Source organism: Nerophis lumbriciformis, linkage group LG38 (assembly GCF_033978685.3).
Source record: "Nerophis lumbriciformis linkage group LG38, RoL_Nlum_v2.1, whole genome shotgun sequence".
NCBI lineage: Eukaryota > Metazoa > Chordata > Actinopteri > Syngnathiformes > Syngnathidae > Nerophis > Nerophis lumbriciformis.
Genome location: NC_084585.2, coordinates 9,378,715 through 9,392,560, shown reverse-complemented (window position 1 = coordinate 9,392,560; position 13,846 = coordinate 9,378,715). Strand labels below are relative to the sequence as shown.

General features: G+C 43.4%; 1 protein-coding gene across 5 annotated transcripts in view; it reads left to right on the top strand.

The window, feature by feature from the left end:
• Positions 1 to 11,290, top strand: part of LOC133578367 (plakophilin-4-like) — a 70,528-nt gene extending 59,238 nt beyond the window's left edge. For 2 of the 5 annotated variants that reach the window (XM_061932740.2, XM_061932739.2), the window contains exons 16-22: positions 2,446 to 2,596; positions 2,668 to 2,860; positions 2,934 to 3,018; positions 3,105 to 3,222; positions 7,689 to 7,820; positions 10,002 to 10,075; positions 10,144 to 11,290. In XM_061932740.2, the coding sequence (XP_061788724.1) occupies positions 2,446 to 2,596; positions 2,668 to 2,860; positions 2,934 to 3,018; positions 3,105 to 3,222; positions 7,689 to 7,820; positions 10,002 to 10,075; positions 10,144 to 10,395 (1,005 nt within the window). In that variant the 3' untranslated portion in view covers positions 10,396 to 11,290. The remainder of the gene's footprint in view (positions 1 to 2,445; positions 2,597 to 2,667; positions 2,861 to 2,933; positions 3,019 to 3,104; positions 3,223 to 7,688; positions 7,821 to 10,001; positions 10,076 to 10,143) is intronic. The other 3 variants (XM_061932738.2, XM_061932736.2, XM_061932741.2) reach the window with 2 other exon arrangements.
• The last annotated feature ends 2,556 nt before the right edge of the window (positions 11,291 to 13,846 follow it).

Sequence of the window (13,846 nt, the reverse complement as noted above, 5' to 3'; positions counted from 1 at the left end):
TGACTGCAGTTTTCTTTTCGGTTTAAGACTCGTTTGCGATTTTTCTCCGGCTGATTCCATGATCGTTCGCTCGTGTGGAAACAATGGCAACTGGTGCCTCGTGCTTGGCAGCGGTGCTATAAATAGCCTCGCGCATGGCATTCGGAATGGCTCGATAGGAAGTTACGGGAAGCAGTGTCGATTGTCATTGTTGTTACGCGATTTCGTGAATACAACTTTAAAAAAAAAAAAAAATTTTAATTAATGAAAAACCGTATTTTTTATCACTGCAACCGTAACCCGGAATAGGTTGATGAAAACCGTACTAATTACGGGAAAACCGGAGTAGTTGGCAGGTATGGACCAGTCCAGCATAGAACATTCTATCGCGCCGCCAAAAATGGTCTCCCTTCCCAACCCCAAAACCCTCTCTCTTGTCCCCTCTCTGTAGTCAAAATACATGCTAGTCATAACACATTCCAAAGCCTCAAGGTTAACACACACAGTTTACTTGCAGACAAAGCAGCAAGAGAAGAAATGGAAAACACGAGCTGTTTTCAAATATGACTATGAAATAAAGAAGTACAACTTAAATTCGGATATATGTAAATATCTTCCTCCGACATTAGAAAACCTCAAATAAATGCCCCTGCAGATATCAAAATACATTTGAGGGAGTTGATGACCAGTGTTGGGTTAGTTACTGAAAACCAGTAACTAGTTACTTTACTAGTTACTTTATTTCAAAAGTAACTCAGTTACTAACTCAGTTACTTACACCAAAAAGTAATGCGTTACTGTGAAAAGTAACTATTTAGTTACTTCTTTTTTTCTTCTTTTTTTTTTAAAGCTCCCATTAATGCCCTTTTTGCCTTCATTTCAGTACTGTTATTGCACTGGAGAATAATACAATCTGTTGATCAACTTGACATGCATTTTTATTTTCCTTTTAACATAATTAATGAAAAACAGTGCAACATAAAAAGGCATTCCTCCTTTCTTTAAACTTGGACCAATGACCATTAATAAAAAACAAGTTTAAGTGCAACATAAGAAGGCACATCATCTTCCTTGAAACATAGGTAGTGAAATAAAGGCTGACATCTGGAGTGATGCTGCTGTCTTCCACACTTGGAGCCATGGATTGTAGAATACTTGTTTTCAGTGGCATGATCATTGACACAGATGGTGAAGTTTCAGTGCTCAGTAGAGATGTAACACTTTTGAGGGGTTTAAGCACCTGGAGGACCACCTCTGCCACTCTCACATCATCATCAGACAGGGTGACATTTGTCTTCAGGGTGTTGTGGGTCAATGCAGAGTATATAGCTGCCTGCTGCTCCAACATATCATAAGTGGAGTTCCACCTCGTTGGGACATCATGTATGAGCAGGCAGCTTTAGCATTTCTTGCTTTGTCTTAAGCACATGAGCAGCTGTTGTGCTTGGGTGGAAGTAAGAAACCTTCCTGATCCTCCCAAAGAGGCGCTCCATCCTATTGACTGAGATTCCCTTCTGTGATGCCAAATTCACTACATGTGCAAAGCACCTATCTGTGGTCCCAGTCCTGCCTCATTCTCTGTAATTATTTGATTTTTGGCATTATCACGTGTGACTGGGATATCTTTATCTTCCATTCCTCCACTGCTTGTGTCAGTACCTGCGCAAGGTGACTCTCGTAGAGGGGGCGTGTCTTCTCATCTCCCAGTCTGCTGTGATGAAGTGAGCGCTTATAGTTCCGCTGGACGTCCACCCGTCTGTCATGAGCGCAACAGATGATGCTCGGGATAGTTCATCCACAACTTTTTTCTTCTCCTGCTCATAAAGATCTGGCACAATCTTATTGCTGAAGTGGGTGCGCGACGGGATGTCGTAACGTGGTTCAAGCACGTTCAGCATGTCTTTAAAACCCTCGTTTTGCACAACCGAGTCTGCACTTATAAACACACCGATTCAATGGCGGGGGCGTTCAAGCTCCTCCGTTACTCCGCTCGCCATGACCACGCTGTGTGTGGACTGAACGTGACAACTTTTTTTTTTTGTTTCATATATCAAACCGCGGATCACGTGTGTGCCTCATCCCCTCCCCCCACACACACACACACATAGACCGCGCCTCTTTTCTTCTCTCCGGCTTGTGACAGAGGAAGATTCAGAAGAACGACACCGCAGCGCTTCTGTTTCTAGCCGATACTACATCAAAAGTAACGTAAAATAACGCAGTAACGCATCATGTAGTAACGGTAACTAAATTACTGAATTAAAAAAAATAACGCGTTAGATTACTAGTTACCGCCGAAACTAACGGCGTTACAGTAACGCGTTACAAAGTCCAACACTGTTGATGACAGAGTATTGTTTATTCTTAAATGAATAAGTAGACTAAGGGTCTGCACATGCTGATACTAGGCGTTAAAAACATAGCAACATTTTTCAATAATTTACCTTTCTATTGCTGCGTGTCCAGTTCTCGGCCTACATCCGAGCAGCAGTGCGCAAGGAAAAAGGTTTGCCCATTCTGGTGGAGCTGCTGAGGATGGACAACGACCGCGTGGTCTGCTCCGTGGCCACCGCCCTCCGCAACATGGCGCTCGATGGCCGCAACAAGGAGCTAATAGGTGCGTACACACACACACACACACTATGAGCCCATGTCTACGCACTACCACATGCATGTGACATCCTGCAGGAAAGTACGCCATGCGGGATCTGATCAACCGGCTGCCCGGCGGGAATCCGTCAGTGCTGTCGGATGACACGGTGGCGTCCGTCTGCTGCACGCTGCACGAGGTCACCAGTTGCAACATGGAGAACGCCAAAGCGCTGGCCGACAGCGGCGGCATAGAGAAGCTGGTGGATATTAGCAAAGGCCGGGGCAAAGGGTGAGGACCAGCCGGGGCAAGCGAGCGAGCACGATGTAGGCCACACACATGAACACATGTCATCCTGTCACAGGTTCTCTATGAAGGTCATGAAAGCAGCAGCTCAGGTGTTGAACACGTTGTGGCAGTACAGAGAGCTGAGGATGCTCTACAAGCAGGTCAGCAGCTACAAGTCTATGATTATTCTACACATAATTCATTCTATACTAACACAGTCTGATTTTGGAATGATTCATGTGTGCAGGACGGATGGAACTACACCCATTTTGTCACACCGGTCTCCACTTTGGAGCGAGAACATTACCGTTCGCAGCCGACGCTCCCCACCAGTCCCATTCACATGTCCCCCGCCATCCAGTCAGGTAAACGGAAAAAACAGCAGTGTGGAAAAGGACATCGAATGGAAATCGAGGTTTTAATTAGTGAAATAACGTTTTTTGGTTTCTGAGCCCCAACCCGCATTTGAGTGAAAGACACGTTACCCAATCAGAATTGTTGAGCCTGTCAGGCTCAAACACATCTATTAAACAAGACAAGAAGCAAGGAATTAAACAGAGACAGAATTAAATTTGGCTAAATGAGGAGAAACGAGTGTGAAGCGACTGAGAATCAAGCACCTCCAAGTCCTAGTCCGTGGTTCTTGCCCGGAAAAGGGTGGAGTGCCATCTCCGGGTTGGGGAGGAGATCTTGCCCCAAGTGGAGGAGTTCAATTACCTAAGAGTCTTGTTCACGAGTGAGGGAAGAGTGGATCGTGAGATCGACAGGCGGATTGGTGCGGCGTCTTCAGTAATGCGGACGCTGACAGCTGAGCCGGAAGGCAAAGCTCTCAATTTACCGGTCGATCTATGTTCCCATCCTCACCTATGGTCATGAGCTTTGGGTTATGACCGAAAGGACAAGATCACGGGTACAAGATCTACGTTCCCATCCTCACCTATGGTCATGAGCTTTGGGTTATGACCGAAAGGACAAGATCACGGGTACAAGCGGCCCAAATGAGTTTCCTCCGCCGGGTGGCGGGGCTCTCCCTTAGAGATAGGGTGAGAAGCTCTTGTCATCCGGGGGGAGCTCAAAGTAAAGCCGCTACTCCTCCACATGGAGAGGAGCCAGATGAGGTGGTTCGGGCATCTGGTCAGGATGCCACCCGAACGCCTCCCTAGGGAGGTGTTTAGGGCACGTCCGACCGGTAGGAGGCCACGGGGAAGACCCAGTACACGTTGGGTAAACTATCTCTCCCGGCTGGCCTGGGAACGCCTCGGGATCCCCGGGGAGGACCTGGACGAAGTGGCTGGGGAGAGGGAAGTCTGGGCTTCCCTGCTTAGGCTGCTGCCCCCGCGACCCGACCTCGGATAAGCGGAAAAAGATGGATGGATAAATGGATGAGGAGACACGCGTACACCTGTACCCTTTTACAGTGTCGCCACGCTCTGACGAAAGATTGTACGCCTCCTCTTTTATTTGGACTTTCCCTGATTACATGGCAACAGCTGTTTCTAAGGGAGGTGGGGTCGTAAACAGCCATCGCCTTTGGTTACAAGACAGTTCAAAGAAAAGGTCGTAAAACAGTTCAAAGAAGAGGTGCCTGGAGCTTGGGCACCTAGAGAAGAATATGGAGAGCGGCGTGATGTGAGGCTGAAGAGAGAGGCAGAGGCGTGCGTGTGTGTTCAGGTGTAAAAATGCGTGGCTGTTGGCGGTTCTGTCGGTCAATCTCAGGATGGGGATGTCACTGATTTCTTATTAATACATTGTTTTTTTCCAAATATTTTTGCGATCGACCGCTAGGGTCCCAAAGATCGACTGGTCGATGGGTTGGCGACGCCTGATTTACGATGTTATTTACCTTCCAATTACAGTACAATGGTAAGCAATTCCACAGTATTGATAAATAAGTTTAAATCTTTTTAAATGGTCACTTGCATTATTACATACTATGATTACATTACATTATAAGCACTGTATAGTTTTTTTTAATGGATTATTTCTTCAGTTTAAAAGCATAATGTAGACCATGGATGTCAAACATGCGGCCCGTGGGCCGAACAGGTTCAGTCCGGCCCGTGAGATGAGTTTAAGTGTAAAATTGAGCTGCATTTTTAAATGAAAGAAGCGAAGCTGCTCTTCTAAATGTGTCTCGATGTCACAATAGCAATTCTGTTAGGCAAGCGAATAGTTTATATAAAGTGGGGCTGCAACTCCTCCCCCTCCATCTAAAGTAAAACAAACAGGAGTAAAATAAACAATTAAACAACAATTAAAATGCTGCATATTGACATAGTTTACTACTTCTGTGAAAATGTAAAGAAAGTGAGCAGTGGCATACTTGCCAACCCTCCCGGATTTTCCGGGAGACTCCCGAAATTCAGCGCCTCTCCCGAAAACCTCCCGGGACAAATTTTCTCCCGAAAATCTCCCGAAATTCAGGCGGACTCAGGTCCATGAGGACCTGAGTCCGCTAACCCACAATATAACCAGCATACCTGCCCAATCACGTTATAACTGTAGAATGATGGAGGGCGAGTTCTTGGTTTCTTATGTGGATTTATTGTTAGGCAGTTTCATTAACGTCCTCCCAGCGCGGCAACAACACACAACAACAGTCACATTTTTATATACCGTAAAGCAGTTCGTCTGCCGTAAACAGCAATGTTGTGACACACTCTTAAACAGGACAATACTGCCATCTAGTGCATTTGATGAAAGCACTTTTGTGCGTGCCACACAGCAATGCATCATCAGAGTTCAGCATGGTTAGAAAAATAGTGACAGAGAATAGAACAAGGATGGACAATTCAACCCTTAACTCAACAATGAGTAGATGAGTGGTATGTGTGTGTATATGTGTAAATAAATGAACACTGAAATTCAAGTATTTATTTATATATATATATATATATATATATATATATACATATATATATATATATATATACATATATATATATGTATATATATATATATATATATATGTATATATATATATATATATGTATATATATATATATGTGTGTGTATATATATATATATATATAATAAAATTTATATATATATATATATATATATATATATATAGAGAGAGAGAGAGAGAGAGAGAGAATTCACTGAACGTCAAGTATTTGTTATATATATATATATATATATATATATATATATATATATATATAAAATACTTGACTTGGTGAATTCTAGCTGTAAATATACTCCTCCCCTTTTAGCCACGCCCCCAACCACGCACCCTCCCACCCGACCACGCCCACCCCACCCCCCGAAATTGGAGGTCTCAAGGTTGGCAAGTATGAGCAGTGGAAATGACACATGAGGTAGTTGATACATGGAAGTGTTTTTATTTATGCTTTATTTACTTTTTTGTTCAATCCCAGATGGGCTGTGACTTAAAGTTGTATTGCTTAGTAGACACACTGAGATGAAGTCTAAGTTCATGCTGTTTTTGAAACTGCACCTATTTTTTCTTCAGATATTTCAACTAACTTAAAGTGTTTTGTCAAGAGAATGTGCTTGTTCTATTTTAAGTCGTAGTAATACAAAAAAAAACACATCTGAAGTTGTCGTAGTTGTATTTTTAAGTTATTATGCCATGATTTTACCGGTCCGGCCCACGTGGGAATAGATTTTCCTCCATGAGCTAAAATGAGTTTGACACCCCGGATGTAGTGGTTAGAGGGTCCGCCCTGAGATCGGTAGGTTGTGAGTTCAAACCCCGGCTGAGTCATACCAAAGACTATAAAAATGGGACTCATTACCTCCCTGCTTGGCACTCAGCATCAAGGGTTGGAATTGGGGGTTAAATCACCAAAAATTATTCCCGGGCGCGGCCACCGCTGCTGCTTACTGCTCCCCTCACCTCCCAGGGGGTGATCAAGGGTGATGGGTCAAATGCAGAGAATAATTTCGCCACACCTTGTTACTTTACTTACTTTAATCAAAAGTTCTGAGTCTGTCTGCATAGATTCAAATAATATTTTTGAAAGTAGCTGTCATGTCTGTGTAATCATGTTTTGTTTTAAGTCATGTTTTGTTTAGTTTCTGGCTTTTCACTCCCTTGTCTTGTTTGCATGATTACCCATTAGTTTCACCTGTTCCACGTTTGGACTCATTGTGCACTCTTGTTTGTCACCATAGCAACCATTAGTTTTCACCTGTCACGTCACGCACCTGTTTCACGTTTTGAGTCACGCACCTGCTTTCACTAATCATGTCCATAGTATTTAAGTTCATTCATTTTCTGTTGTTCGTCCTGACGACATCCCCGCATTTATGCTCCTGCACACTCTCCACACCCTTATGACCCTTGCTACTCTTTTTTCATGCCGGTTCCATGCCAAGTAAGTTTTTGTTTATTAAGCCACAGTTAGTGTTTTGTTTAATTGTTCATAGTTTCTGCCAATGTGCAAGTTTTGTGTTTATAGTCTAGTTTTGTACCTCCGCCCCTGTGCGCACCTTTTGTTTGATCCTTTCTTTGTAGTTATAGTGTTAAATAAATCATGTATTTACCTTCACGCCATGACCAGTCCAATTCACTTGCACCTCGGGAGAACAAACCAAGCCAAAGTCCAAGTCTTGACAGTAGCATTGTTTTTAATGTGTGACACCTTGAGACAGGAATATGTTAATTGACATTCTAAAAGTAACATGTCTTCCTTCACTCGTTATTTTAGCTGTTTTACGCATTTATATGGACAAAATATAAAAATCGCAAACCCAAACGCAATCACAAAGTTGTAGAGAAAAATTGCAATTTGTTTTTTTTTCCCCTCAAAATTGTGCAGCCCTAGATGAGGATATTGTGGACTTACTGTATATTCTTCTCCAGGTGGGAGCGCTACGTCCTCACCAGCGATGCTCGGGTTCAGGAGACACAGCTCAAACTACCCGAGAGCGCAGTCGTCTATGCAACTGGACACATACTATGGAGACAACAGTTTACACAAACGTCAGTACACAGGTTGGTGAGAATGCAGGAATGTTTAAGATAAACACACTTACTGTAATTGAACACAAACATAATGATCAAATATTGTAGACATATTTATTACTAAAAACATGCATTTTAAGTGCAAATAATTGTGCGGAAACTTCCACTGTTTCAAGCAAATATCTGACAATTTAACTTTTAATCAGAGGTGGGTGGAGTAGCCAATTGTACTCAAGTAAGAGTACTGTTACTTTAGAGATTTATTACTAGAGATGTCCCGATCCAGGTTTTTGCACTTCCGATCCGATACCGATATTGTTTTTGCATTTCCGATCCGATACCGATACTGACCGATACCGATACTGACCGATACTGGCCTATCCGAGCATGTACTAAAGTTTAAAGTTATTTAGCCTACTTAGTTGTCAGAATCAAGTTGAAAAGGGTTTTAGTACTCTTGATAACAACTAGCCAGCTGAATTAGGGGAGTTTGAATAATACACAATGGTTGGTAACAAGAAACTGACCTGTTTATTCAAGGATAAACACAAAATAGACAAAATTATACATGACAAACAGAAATGGCATCATTGAACTAGGGCTGGGCGATATGGCCTTTTTTTAATAATGCGATATTTTAAGGCCATATTGCGATACACAATATATATATCGATATTTTGCCTTAGCCTTGAATGAACACTTGATGCATATAATCACAGCAGTATGATGATTCTATGTGTTTTGATTGATTGATTGAGACTTTTATTAGTAGGTTGCACAGTGAAGTACATATTCCGTACAATTGACCACTAAATGGTAACACCCCAATAAGTTTTTCAACTTGTTTAAGTCGGGGTCCACTTAAATTGATTCATGATACAGATATATACTATCAGATATATACTATCATCATAATACAGTCATCACACAAGATAATCACATTGAATTATTTACATTATTTATAATCCAGGGTGTGTAGGGGGGCGCCTGATGTAAGTGTCAAAAAGACAGCCAAAAGAGTTTGATATGAGAATAAATCTAAAGTTAAAATATAGGGTAGAAATGCACCCATTTGCAGGAAATGTAGTCTTGATTTTCAAAATGTTCTTTCAAGGCTTGCATGTCTACATTAAAACATTCTTCTTCATACTGCATTAATATATGCTACTTTTAAACTTTCATGCAGAGAAAGAAATCACAACTAAAAAAATCACAAATTTTTTCATACGGTGTTGATGTGGAAATTGATGGTGTGGGCGTGTGGCACCGAATGGAGATAAGCGTCTCGACAGACGTCACAATATTTGAACAATGATGACGAAAACTGTTGTCTCTGTCGTGTCCGTGTGTCGAAAATTGTTATGCGCTTATTTTTTTTATTTGATTTTGTGCGTGGCATAGATTTGCTATGCGCAGAGGACGCTTGAGCAGGCGCGCACCTTAGCGGCTGCGCTAGCATCACAGCTAACGTTAGCCATGCCGCTACCTCGCTCTCTGCTGGGAGAGGACGTATACGTATGTGACGTATGACGTGACAGTATGTGACGTATGACATGACAGTATGTGACGTGTGTAAGAAGGTGCACTTGCTGTCTGTGAGAGGGAGACACAGGAAAGAGTGAGAAGAGCCTGTCGTGTAATGCCAGCAGCTAAAAGCAACTGCGTGAGAATTGTGGATGTGTTGAAGGTGTGCTGGAAAATGCGGAACGGAAATTAGGGAGCAGCAGAAAAGTGGAATGTATTATTTAAATCGGTGCGTTGGAAAACACGGACCGGAGTTTTTTTTTAAACTGGATCTGGATCGGCATTTTCCCATGCCTTGCCGATACCCAATTTTTGGCAAATATCGGCAGCCGATCCGATCCAAATATCGGATCGGGACATCCCTAGTATATTGTACATATTAAATATTGTTTTGAAGGTGTCTCTTACTAAATTATATACAGTATATACTTGCAGTATGTATATTGTACATATTACATATTGTTATGAAGGTGTCTGTTATTGCATTATATATATATGTTCCAACTTTGACCACAGCATCAGTTCCTCTGTAGGATGGCGCTTTCCATCCTTTACAGCAGACTGCATTGCAAAAACATTAACATAACATTATCCGCCCAGGAACGGGGCCACACGAATGCCTTCCCAACTGTAATCAACCTTTTTGAGCCGTTGTTATAGTCTAAGTTTGTATTTGTGATTATTCAGGGTCAGACAAGACGACACCTTATTTCATCGACACATACTGCTCACAGTCTGGAGACAAGCTGAGAAGGTCCCAGGTGAGAAGGCATAGAAGTCATAGTACATGCATGTCTTTTTTTTAAATCATAATACTTTGCCTTGCAAGCACCCGGAGCAGTTCTACGACGAACCCGACAGGAAGAACTACAACAGACTATACTTGTCGTCCCCGCACGGTTACGGCGTGGAGCACTTGGACGGCGAGCCGGTCCACCTGACCCCGTCCTCTCCTGACGGCTACAACGGCCAGGCGCTCCAGTTTAAAGCCAACACCAACTACGTGGACTTCTACTCCACCACGCGCAGGCCTTCAAACAGGGCCAACAAGTTTACCGGCTCCCCCGACTCCTGGGTGTAAAAAAACAACAAAGTGTTTGTCCGTGCGCCAAAAACTGTGTGCACCTTTTGGTGTTGAACTCGTGCTGAAAGGTCAGGGCTGGTCTTCCTTCATGCAGCTTTGAATACAAACCAAAACGGCGTCTTGTCTCGTGACCTTTTAAGAGAAATGGCGAGGACGCAGAGAGATGCTGAGTCAGTGAGCAACTGACTGAACAAAATGCTGATTTCATCAAAAGGTGCCAAAGACGGGAGGTCAAAGGTGTTTTAGTAAGCCGAGCCCTGACTTTAGTGTTTGTCTAATGCCATCCTTTATCTCTGGGGTACAAGTGTGCCTATTTGTTGGCTTCATCACGTGAATACGTCACACTTAGAATCACCAGAAGGGACACGGACGCCACAAACTGGATCAGCGTACCGTATTTTTCGGACTATAAGTCGCAGTTTTTTTTTTCATAGTTTGGCCGGGGGTGCGACTTATACTCAGGAGCGACTTATGTGTGAAATTATTAACACGTTACCGTAAAATATCAAATAATATTATTTAGCTCATTCACGTAAGAGACTAGATCAGTGGTTCTTAACCTGGGTTCGATGGAACCCTAGGGGTTAAGTGAGTCGGGCTCAAGGGTCAAGACACACCCGACTCATCGTGTAAATAAAAACTTCACCCTATACCAGGGGTCGGCAACCCGCGGCTGCGGAGCCGCATGCGCCTCTTTGATCACTCTGATGCGGCTCAGCTGCATACTTGCTGACCCCCCCGATTTTCCCGGGAGACTTGCGGATTTCAGTGCCTCTATCCGATTTTTACCCTTACAGTAATAATAAGGGCGTGCCATGATGGTACAGCATTTAGCACCCTCTACAATCTGTATAAACGGCATGTCACCCCAGCCTCTTGTTATATGCATCTTCTGCTTGCACACGTAAGTGACAGCAAGGCATACTTGCTCAACAGCCACACAGGTTACACTGACGGTGGTCATATAAAACAACTTTAACACTCTTGCTAATAATGCGCCACACTTTGACCCAAAACCAAACAAGAATGACAAACACATTTTGGGAGAACATCTGCACCTTAACACAACATAAACACAACAGAACAAATACCCAGAATCCCTTGCAGCCCTGACTCTTCCGGGCTACATTATACACCCCTGCTACCACCAAACCCCGCCCCCACCCCAACCCTGCTCCCTCACACATCAACCCCCCCTGTGCGTCGGTTGAGGTAGCGGGGGTGTATAATGTAGCCCGGAAGAGTTAGGGCTGCATGGGATTCTGGGTATTTGTTCTGTTGTGTTACAGTGCAGATGTTCTCCCGAAATGTGTTTGTCATTCTTGTTTGGTGTGGGTTCACAGTGTGGCGCATTATTAGTAAGAGTGTTAAAGTTTTTTTTACACCCCCACTGTTAGTGTGACCTGTGTGGTTGTTGACCAAGTATGCCCTGCTGTCACTTATGTGCGTAAACAGAAGTCCCATACAACGTGTGGCTGGGCCGGAACGCTGGTTGTAGAGGGCAGCTAAATGCTGTACCATCACGGCACGTTCAAGAGAAGTTTCATATTAAGGTGTGGGCCGCGTGTCTTGAGACTCTTGGTTTATACATAGCACAAAGCAACAAAAAAAACTTTGCATGCAGTGTTATTTCATTTTAAATTTCAAAAGATTTTTGTAGCTCCCATTGTTTTCTTTAATTTGTGAAACTGGTCAAAATGGCTCTTCGACTGGTAAAGGTTGCCGACCCCTGCCCTATACCAGCAGAAGTCAGACTGATTTGCAGGTGTGTAATTTGTTGTGAGTTTATGCACTGTGTTGGTTTTGTTGTTTGAACAAGGTGATGTTCATGCACGCTTCATTTTGTGCACCAGTAATAAAACATGGTAACACTTTAGTATGGGGAACATATTCACCATTAATTAGTTGCTTATTAAGATGCAAATTAGTAACATATTGGCTCTTAACTAGTCATTATTAAGTACTTATTAATGCCCTATTCGGCATGGCCTTATTATAACCCTAACCCTGGCCCTAACCCTCTAACCCTAACCATCCATCCATCCACCCATCTTCCTCCGCTTATCCGAGGTTTACTTTGAGCTCCCCCCGGATGACAGAGCTTCTCACCCTATCTCTAAGGGAGAGACCCGCCACCCGGCGGAGGAAACTCATTTCGGCCGCTTGTACCCGTGATCTTGTCCTTTCGGTCATAACCCAAAGCTCATGACCATAGGTGAGGATGGGAACGTAGATCGACCGGTAAATTGAGAGCTTTGCCTTCCGGCTCAGCTCCTTCTTCACCACAACGGACCGATACAGCGTCCGCATTACTGAAGACGCCGCACCGATCCGCCTGTCGATCTCACGATTCACTCTTCCCTCACTCGTGAACAAGACTCCGAGGTACTTGAACTCCTCCACTTGGGGCAAGATCTCCTCCCCAACCCGGAGATGGCACTCCACCCTTTTCCGGGCGAGAACCATGGACTCGGATTTGGAGGTGCTGATTCTCATCCCAGTCGCTTCACACTCAGCTGCGAACCGATCCAGTGAGAGCTGAAGGTCCTGGCCAGATGAAGCCATCAGGACCACATCATCTGCAAAAAGCAGAGACCTAATCCTGCAGCCACCAAACCAGATCCCCTCAACGCCCTGACTGCGCCTAGAAATTCTGTCCATAAAAGTTATGAACAGAATCGGTGACAAAGGGCAGCTTTGGCGGAGTCCAACCCTCACTGGAAACGTGTCCGACTTACTGCCGGCAATGCGGACCAAGCTCTGGCACTGATCATACAGGGAGCGGACTGCCACAATCAGACAGTCCGATACCTCATACTCTCTGAGCACTCCCCACAGGACTCCCCGAGGGACACGGTCGAATGCCTTCTCCAAGTCCACAAAACACATGTAGACTGGTTGGGCAAACCCTAACCAAATAACTCTAAATTAAGTCTTTATTACTTAGAATATGTTCCCCATACTAAAGTGTTACCAAAAACATATAACTTTGTCTTGAATTTGAAAAAAAAAAAACGATTTATTTTTCACTAAAGAAGGGTTCGGTGAATGCGCAAATATGAAACTGGTGGGGTTCGGTACCTCCAACAAGGTTAAGAACCACTGGACTAGACATATACGATTTCATGGGATTTAGCAATTAGATTGTTTGGTAAACGTATAGCATGTTCTATATGTTATAGTTATTTGAATGACTCTTACCATAATATGTTACGTTAACATACCAGTTGGTTATTTATGCCTCATATAACGTACACTTATTCAGCCTGTTGTTCACTATTCTTTATTTATTTTAAATTGCCTTTCAGATGTCTATTCTTGGTGTTGGCTTTTATCAAATACAATTCCCCCAAAAATGTGACTTATACTCCAGTGCGACTTATATATGTTTTTTTCCTTCTTTATTATGCATTTTCGGCCGGTGCGACTTATAGTCCGAAAAATACGG